Raw genomic sequence first — 9,566 nt, forward strand, 5'->3', positions numbered from 1 at the left:
GTTTCTTTAGTCCGGGGGTCTGCAACCTGCAGCTACGTAGCCGCATGCAGCTCTTTAGCGGCGCCCTAGTGGCTCCCTGGAGCATTTTCAAATATATATTTATGTTTTAACAGGGTTTCTGTTGGAGGACAATATGACAAAAACCTCCCTAATTGTTAGAAATCCCTCTATTTATATTACACATACTTTTCTGATGAGAGTATTTGGCAAGTGCCATCTTGTCCTACTAATTTTGGCAGTGCTTGAACTCATCAGAGTTTGTTTGCATGTATAACGTTCTCCAAAAATGCCAGTGAAAGATATGTTTTATGCCACTCCTTCTTCGTCTAATTTTGTCCACCAAACTTTTTATGCTGTGTGTGAATACACAAAGGTTATTGACTTGTGTGGAGTGGTAATCAGCCATATTATGTGGGCCTACCGAGGATATCGTAGTGGTTTGTGTTGTGGTTTGTGCAGCCCTTTGAGACACTAGTGATTTAGGGCTATATAAATGAACATTGATTGATTGATTGATTGATATTTGGTCAGTGCATGACTGCAAGCTAATCGATGCTAACATGCTATTTAAGCTAGCCTAATGTAAGTATTGCATCATTATAGCTTAGTTTAGTCTTTATTTGAAGGGACAATGCACAGAAACATTAAGATCAAAGGCATATATGTTCTGTAGCAGATTATAGCTAAATAGCTCATTTTCATCTGCAGTCCCTGGCTACCTAAATTAAAGGGATACAAAAATCATCCAATAAAATTAGGACAATAAAATCATACCATACCATGTAATCAAATGAAGAAAAGTCATAAAACGCCCTTTCATGGATACATACTTAAAATAAAATACAATCACACCTCATTTACATCATCACACAAAGACAACACATGCTCTTGTTCATATCTGTCATCATTTGTAAAAAACAACCATGATTTTAACAGACACACCTCACAATTTACAGCAAAAATGCTGTCGTGGATGAATATAATACACATTAAGTTGATGTGTCAAACATAGTGGCCACTTTAGTGACCGTGTGAGCAGCTTTGATTGCTCCAAAGCCACTTTTTAACTTCAATTGTAAATGAAGACTTAACTGTATGCCTCACTTTTGGGTATATTTGAGCTCATTTGCTAATTTCCTTTACTTATATCCTCTGTGTATTTAATTTATATCTGCATGTGTCATGACATATTATCTGTATGCAATATTGCCTGCATTTCTGTTAGTTGTTTGTGTGCCATGTTGTTCCAGACCACAGCAAAAGTTACCCAGCTTGCACAGATTGTTATAAATCCATTCGAAGAAGACAGCCCGCCATTTTCCTTAACTTGGACACAGATCGAGACCTTTGGCCATTCTAAGCCAGTAATTTAGAGGAGTTATCTCACCTTCTGAGAAGCCTGCGTTTTACTAATATTTTCCGATCTTGTAAAATGGGTAGAATAAATATTAAATTTCAACATTTCTGTCAACAAAACTTCGTGTCAGCCTGTGACAGATAGTCATTTGGATTGTAGGCTATTATAGCTGATATAGACACGTATAATCATGTGTTGACTTTATTATATCTCTTATAGAAGGCTTTTCTTTTTTTGCAGCTCCGGACAGATTTATTTTTGTATTTTTGGTCCAATATGGCTCTTTCAACTTTTTTTTTTTTGCCTACCTCTGCTTTAGTCTCTCACACCAGAAACAACATATGCGAAAAGGTTACTGACATAAACCTTGCACCAATAAGAGTGTTTTCCCAATGATGGTCAATACATATATTGTGTTAAAAATCCTGCTTTTATTGAGAAAAGAATGCACTATACTCGAGATTTGAGTACTCATCAAGTTTCATTTTAAATTACGTAAGTTTTACAAAATATGAACTGTTTTAAGAGCATAGGAAAAGTTGTGTGCAGTGGGTGGAGAGCTTAAAAAAGACTTTAAATGCTGATAACATCAATTAAAATAATAAAATAAATAGAGTCCCGACTTTTTGGATTTCAACAACCACCTTGGGGGGGGGGGGGGGGGGGGGGGGGGGGGTAACCATCACGATAATCGGGGAACACTGTAAAACAGAAAAGATGGAATAGCAAAATAAAAAGCTAATCTTAAATGTTGGTGAAATTTCTGTAGATCAGGGGTGTCCAAAATGCAGCACGGGAGCCATTTTCACCATCTAAAAACACTATGACTAATAACAAATACATAAAAAGTGGTGTAACAAAAGCAAATACCGCATTTTCGGACTTTAAGGCGCACTTAAAATCCTTTTTTTTTCTCAAAACTCGACAGTGCGCCTTATACCCCAGTGCGCCTAATGCAGGAAATAATTCTGGTTTTGCTCACCGACCTCGAAGCAATTTTATTTTGTAAATGATGTAATGATAAGTGTGACCAGTAGATGGCAGTCAGACATAAGAGATACGTGGTAAGAGGTATGATGGCAATATCACTCAAGTAAAAAACACCAACATTTTATATGTTCCACTCAAAAATCTATCAAAATGTTTTAGTACGACTTTGGTAAGGTATGAAGCTGCACCGCTTGATCGATTATCGGCAAATTAAAAATACAAGTATTATTATGGTGTGTGTATAAGGCAAGACATATCATCTGGCATTTTGTTTCACAATATTATGCAAAAGCAACTTTTCTTACCTTTTGGTACCTGCTGATCTGTATTTGAGATCTGCATTAATCCTGAAAAATTGTGCACGTCCTCCTTTGTAGTCCGTGGTGATTCCGTAGTTGATAAGCTTCTTTTTTTTCCTCTATTTTCTAGTTATGCGACATTCATCCTCCACCGTTAACGTTTCTAATATAAAGTAGTGTAAAGTTCTTAATTATATCTGTTGGTAAACTCGCCATGAAAACGCTAAAACATACTGGTATCGTGAGTTTACATTATTCACCCAAGGAATTTTAGTTATTAAAATTCCGGTTGGACGGTTTTTCACGGGACACATTTCCGGCCTTGTTGTTGTTTCCTGATGAGGAGATGCTGCTCCGTTATTGGTTTAAGTAAAGTCTTAATGTCATTAAAACCGTTAGCTCCCTCTTTTGACACTTCTTCCACTCCCGTCCTTGCACGCTACACCGCTACAACAAAGATGGCGGGGAGAAGACGGTGCTGAAGGTGAGCCACGTGAATAAGACCGCCCACAGAACGGCGCATCCGAAAGTGACTGTCAAAAAGCGGCTTGATGATGATCTGTAAAAGATAATCTATGCTACATTTTGACCAAAGAACCACCATTACATGTTATGTAGACCACAAGGAAGTGTTTTCAATTTAGAAAACAAATTATAATACAAACGTAATATGACTCCTTTAAAGCGCTCTATAATCCTGTGTGTCTTTTAATATGAAAAAAGATTGAAAATTGACCTTTAATTGGCAGTATGCTTTATAATATGGTGCACCCTATGGTCCATAAAATAGGTGAAAAAGTAGAAATGTTGGCGCTAAAAACATAAAGATGGCATTCAGATTTTTTTTCTTTAAAAAAATCTAATATATTTGATTAGTTTTCTAAATGATGTCATGATCCGCGGCTCGGATAATATCATTTTTTGGTTCTGTTCTGTTTTGTTATCGAATCCTGTTTAGTATTTGACATCCTTAGTTCCTGGTGGCACTTGCTTTTTTTGTTTCTGTTGCCATAGTATTGCATTTGTGTCACCTGCCTTCTGTTTTTCTCGCGCACCTGACTTTTGATTATCCCCTCTATTTATGCCTGCCCTTGTTTGTCATTCGCAGTCTCATTTGCTATTCAATGCAACAGGTGACGTCGCTATCCCCGCTTGTGGTAAAACTCTTTTTGTACTTAGCTTCCACGCTATTCCCTCATTTGTTTATTTCCCTAGCTCACATGCTAGCGTCTTTTGTTCTTTCTAGCTCACATGCTAGTTCTGTTGGTTTTGTCTTTAGTGCCTTTGTGCAAGTATTTCTGTTCTTAGTTTGTTTTGTTGTTAAATAAATCTTCATTCTTACTTTCACGCTGTGTCCATTCTCCGACTGCATCCACGAGAGAACAAAACCCGAACCACGATGCCAGTTAAGCGTCACAAATGAAAGACATCAGAAAGACTCCTGTTTCCTTTGAATTTTCCGTGTACGGTCCTCAATGGCAAAGGTTTGGTCCCCCCCCCCCCCCACTGTGTTTATCCGGCAGCACAAGCACAGTCTGTTAGGACTTTGGAAACCAAGGGTCGTTGTTCGAATCCTGCTGCACACAAGATAAATTACGAAGCAATTGCAGGAGACATGCTAGTCTGCATCCTAAGTAGTGTTGGGGTGCACTTGAGGAATTGACCTAATTCATTAATACTAACACGTGCAGCATGTCTAAATCCATTTCCTTGGTACCACATTTTTGCAATGTCTTTCCCACTTTGTATGTGATGGATCTGAGATTCAGCAAAGTTTTTTTGAGTGTTTGGTTAAGCTTCTCATTCGATCCCATAGTGTTCTGTCCAAAATAAGAAAGATTAAGTAAAAACTCTGAGTATGTAAACCTTTATATGAGGGAAATTTAGTGTTGTCTGTTCCAAAAAAAGAATATTACGTCAAACTCAGAGTTACTTACAATAGTAACTTACTCTATGACCCTGTAAAACTTTTTTTTTAAACAAAACTAGAGTTTTTTCATGTCTACTCCCTCCTAAAACAGATCACGTGAACTGTAAGACATGATGTTTCTTTTGCGTTGTAAACTGTAGATTTTTTTTTTTTTTTAAAAACAATGTGAGGAGAGGTTTTTGAGGTCATGGTTAGTTAGATATGTCATCATTATATACAAATACATGGCTACAAAATGTTAAAAAGCCCTTGATTTTATTTTATTTTATTTAGTATTAATTGGATTTGTTTGGACTAAAGAAAACATTTAAAAAAGAGAAATGTATGTTATTTTGTTTGTTATTATTGTAAATATGACAAAAATCTGTGATATATACTGTTAGCAAAAAATTTAAAAATATATTTTATTTACCTTGATTTCAAATACGTATTCTGTCTTGGTCCTAATTAAATTATCTATATGTTTTTTGTATTTTTTAAACTAAAAAATTGATTTTTTTGTTTTTTTTCATAAATGTAACAATAACTATATATTTTTTTATTACTTTAAGAACAATTTCTGAGATCTTAGTACATACTATCTACATTATGATAAACAAATGTGTCTAATATGCAGAGTGGCTGGTTAGAAAATTAACAATCTAATACACAAATAAATATACATATATTTATCCTAGCATTTACTATCTGTCACTTCAGTCCATTATTATTTTACTGTATTACTTTTTTTTCTAAAAAAAAAATAAAGTTTTTAGTTCCAGCTGAAACAGAAAGACAGTCTTTAATTATGCCCTGTAACGGGATTGTGTGGAACATTTACCTCTATGACCCAATGCAAACAACTTTCCCTAGTCATGATGCAAAAAAAAAAAAAATTAAAAGAAAATCCAACCAACACAAAAAGTCAACACACAAGGTCACACATAACACAACCTACTCACTAAACTTTGTGGATATTATATAAAAAATAACATCCATGCACCATAAAAAAAATCTAAATTGAACCGAATTAAATCCCTCACAAAGCATGGTGGGAAAACAGTCTCCACACTTATCCATGTTTAACACTTTTTAGCTGATTGATAGTTCTGATCAGTCACAAAATTCTAAGAAGGTTGCCACCTGCGGTGGACCGCTCGCCTGTGCGTCGGTTGGGGACATCTCTGCGCTGCTGACCCGTCTCCGCTCGGGATGGTCTCGGCTGGCCCCACTATGGACTGGACTCTCACTATTATGTTAGATCCACTATGGACCGGACTTTCACGATATTATGTTAGATCCACTATGGACTGGACTCTCACAATGTTATGTTAGATCCACTATGGACTGGACTTTGACAATATTATGTTAGATCCACTATGGACTGGACTTTCACACTATTATGCTAGACCCACTCGACGTCCATTGCATTCGGTCTCCCCTAGAGGGGGGGTGGGAGGGGTCACCCCCATCTGCGGTCCTCTCCAAGGTTTCTCATAGTCAATCTCATTGACATCCCACTGGGTTGTGAGTTTTTCCTTGCCCTTAAGTGGGATCCGAACCATTCAGCATTAATGGTGTCTTCACAGCTTTTTAACTTTGGTTCGCTTCCCCTTTGGTCCGGATGACACAATGTCGAATATTTCCAAAAACAATTTGAAATGTGGATTCGTCAGACCACAGAACACTTTTACACTTTGCATCAGTCCATCTTAGATGATCTCGGGTCCATAGAAGCCGGCGGCGTTTCTGGATGTTGTTGATAAATGGCTTTCGCTTTGCATAGTAGAGCTTTAACTTGCACTTACAGATGTAGCGGCAAACTGTATTTAGTGACAGTGGTTTTCAGAAGTGTTTCTGAGCCCATGTGGTGATATCCTTTAGAGATTGATGTCGGTTTTTGTTTCAGTGCCGTCTGAGGGATCAAAGGTCAAGGTCATTCAATGTTGGTTTCCGGCCATGCCGCTTATGTGGAGTGATTTCTCCAGATTCTCTGAACTTTTTGATGATATTTTGGACCATAGATGTTGAAATCCCTAAATTTCTTGCAATTGCACTTTGAGAAACCTTGTTCTTAAACTGTTTGACTATTTGCTCACACAGTTGTGGACAAAGGGGTGTACCTCGCCTCATCCTTTCTTGTGAAAGACTGAGCATTTTTGGGGAAGCTGTTTTTATACCCAATCATGGCACCCACCTGTTCCCAATTAGCCTGGACACCTGTGGGATGTTCCAAATAAGTGCTTGATGAGCATTCCTCAACTTTATCAGTATTTATTGCCACCTTTCCCAACTTTTTTGTCACGTGTTGCTGGCATCAAATTCTAAAGTAAATGATTATTTGCAAAAAAAAAAAAAAGTTTATCAGTTTGAACATCAAATATAAGACTGAACATTTTTTGGGAAGCTGTTTTTATACCCAATCATGGCACCCACCTGTTTCCAATTAGCCTGCACACCTGTAAGATGTTCCAAATAAGTGTTTGATGAGCATTCCTCAACTTTATCAGTATTTATTGCCACCTTTCCCAACTTTTTTGTCCTGTGTTGCTGGCATCAAATTCTAAAGTAAATGATTATTTGCCAAAAAAAAGAAAAAAGTTTATCAGTTTGAACATCAAATATGTTGTCTTTGTAGCATATTCAACTGAATATGGGTTGAAAATAATTTGCAAATCATTGTATTCCGTTTATATTTACATCTAAAACAATTTCCCAACTCATATGGAAACGGGCTTTGTAAATAAACATTGATTGATTGGTCATTATGGTGGCATTTGGAGAACAAAGTGTTTGACAACCACTGATCTAAAACAAACAAAAAAAAGTTTGAATTCTACTTGACTGGCATCTTCACGTCCCTCTCGGGCCTTCAGTGGAGGAGCTGACGAAAGAAGCCGTGACATGTCAACAACACCCAGCCTATTGGTCGGCCTGACTCCCACAGGTGGTTGTGTTATCTTAGAAAAAGGCTCGACGTTGACTCAGCCGCCACTTCGCAGGGTCAAGCGCTGGGGGAGGAGGATGCACGCTAACGTGGCGAGGTAATAATCACCACCTGATCCCTTTTTTTTTTTTTCCCTTGCTTTTTCTACGTACGATGGAAAATGTTTCCGCTGTCACTATGTTTACGCTCTCCGGTTTGAAGTTCACATATATGCAGCGGATGACTCTCTTCGTGGTGACGTTGCTGTGGTACATTCTGATCCTGCTGAGCAACATCAGCATGATCGTTGTCATAGTTACGGACAAAACCCTGCACCAGCCCATGTATGTGTTCTTGTGTAATCTGTGCATCAACGCTGTGTACGGAGCGACCGGCTTTTACCCCAAGTTCCTCAAGGACCTCCTGTCAACGCAAGTCATTTCCTACGCGGGGTGCATGCTGCAGGGTTATGTCATTCATTCATCATCTTGCTGTGATTTTTCCATTTTAACCGTGATGGCGTACGACAGGTACGTGGCTATATGTCGACCTCTGGTTTACCACACTTTAATGAGCAAGCAGAGAGTTTCCCTCTTAGTGTTTTTCTCCTGGTTCGTGCCGTTATACTGCATGTTTATGAACACCGCTACCCTGTTGGGGAAAGAGTTATGCGGCTCGCACATCAACAAGTTGTACTGCGTCAACTGGATGGTGTCCAGCTTGGCCTGCGCGCCGCTCAACGCCAACGGTATTGTCACAGCCATCAACCTCGCCATTTATTTCGGACACTTTTTGTTCATCTTGTGGTCTTACCTGTACCTGATGAGAGTATGCATTTCATCCAGAGAGATGTGGATTAAGTTCATGCAGACCTGCTTCCCCCATTTAATCTGCCTTCTCACCTTCGCCGTGACCTTGCTTTTGGATATTTTCTACATGCGGTTCGGTTCAGCCGACTTACCGCAGGATCCGCACAATTTCATGACGATCTTATTCCTGCTCATTAACCCGGTTGTGAATCCCCTGATCTACGGTTTCAAACTCACAGGCATTCGCAACAGGGTTTTAAGTATTTTGCATTTCAAAAAAAAGATGAGCACATTTGCAATGTGAGCGGTGAACATGGAAAATGCATTGTTTGGACTCTCAAATTAACTCTTTTGCTATTCTACTTAGCTCTTCTTAAACGCTGATATACTGAAATCTGTCTTTGGTAACACTTAAGTATGGGGAGCATATTCACCATTCATTATTTGCTTGTTAACATGCAAATTAGTAACATATTGGCTCTTAAATGGTCATTATTAAGTACTTATTAATGCTTTATTCTGCATGGCCTTATTATACAACCAGTAAGCCATGATCTAAGAGTCTTCCCTCAATAACCTCAGAATTATTGCTTATTAGTAACCCTAACCCTAAACCTTGCATATTCCCCTATTGTCCAAATAACTCTAAATTAAGTCTTTGTTACTTAGAATATGTTCCCCATACTTAAGTGTTACCCTGTCTATAATATTGTCTGTTTTTCAGTAATCTCTTCTTCAGAGTTGTTTTTCCCCCCGCAGAGTTTCCCACATAAAGTCCTCTGGTTGAATGCAGAGACACATTTCACTGTATATTTATATGGGATGAATAAAGTTGAATTTTTCATCTAATACTTCATTTTGTTGTACCTTTCAATTTAGGTGAATTGTTTGGTTGAATATAAAAAAACAAAGGGCCCCATTCAGTAACCGTTCTTAAAAATAAATTTTGTTCTTAGACCCCACTTGCAAAGTTTATAAGGAGATTTATGTATTCACCAATGTTTTCTTAGCTGGGATTTGTTTATAGGTAAGAATAAAATCTACGAGTACTCCAGCGCACACTTAGGGTGGCCTATTTGTTCTTAAGTGGGACAAGTTCCCTTATTTCAATTGTCTAATGTTACATTAATATCACAGATAGATAGATAGATGCATACATGTATGTATATATATATATATATATATATGTATATATATATAAATATATATAAATATATATATATAAATATGTATATATGTATGTGTATAAATGTTTATATATATACTTGTGTATATA

The 9,566-nt window shown here is 37.6% G+C and overlaps 1 protein-coding gene across 1 annotated transcript; it reads left to right on the forward strand.

The window, feature by feature from the left end:
- The first annotated feature begins 7,643 nt into the window (after positions 1-7,643).
- On the forward strand, positions 7,644-8,594 carry LOC133564028 (olfactory receptor 2A7-like). The gene has a single exon (XM_061918116.1). The coding sequence runs from the start codon at positions 7,656-7,658 to the stop codon at positions 8,592-8,594; it is 939 nt and encodes a 312-aa protein (XP_061774100.1). The 5' UTR covers positions 7,644-7,655.
- The last annotated feature ends 972 nt before the right edge of the window (positions 8,595-9,566 follow it).

This window comes from Nerophis ophidion, linkage group LG13, assembly GCF_033978795.1.
Source record: "Nerophis ophidion isolate RoL-2023_Sa linkage group LG13, RoL_Noph_v1.0, whole genome shotgun sequence".
In the NCBI taxonomy this organism is placed as follows: domain Eukaryota; kingdom Metazoa; phylum Chordata; class Actinopteri; order Syngnathiformes; family Syngnathidae; genus Nerophis; species Nerophis ophidion.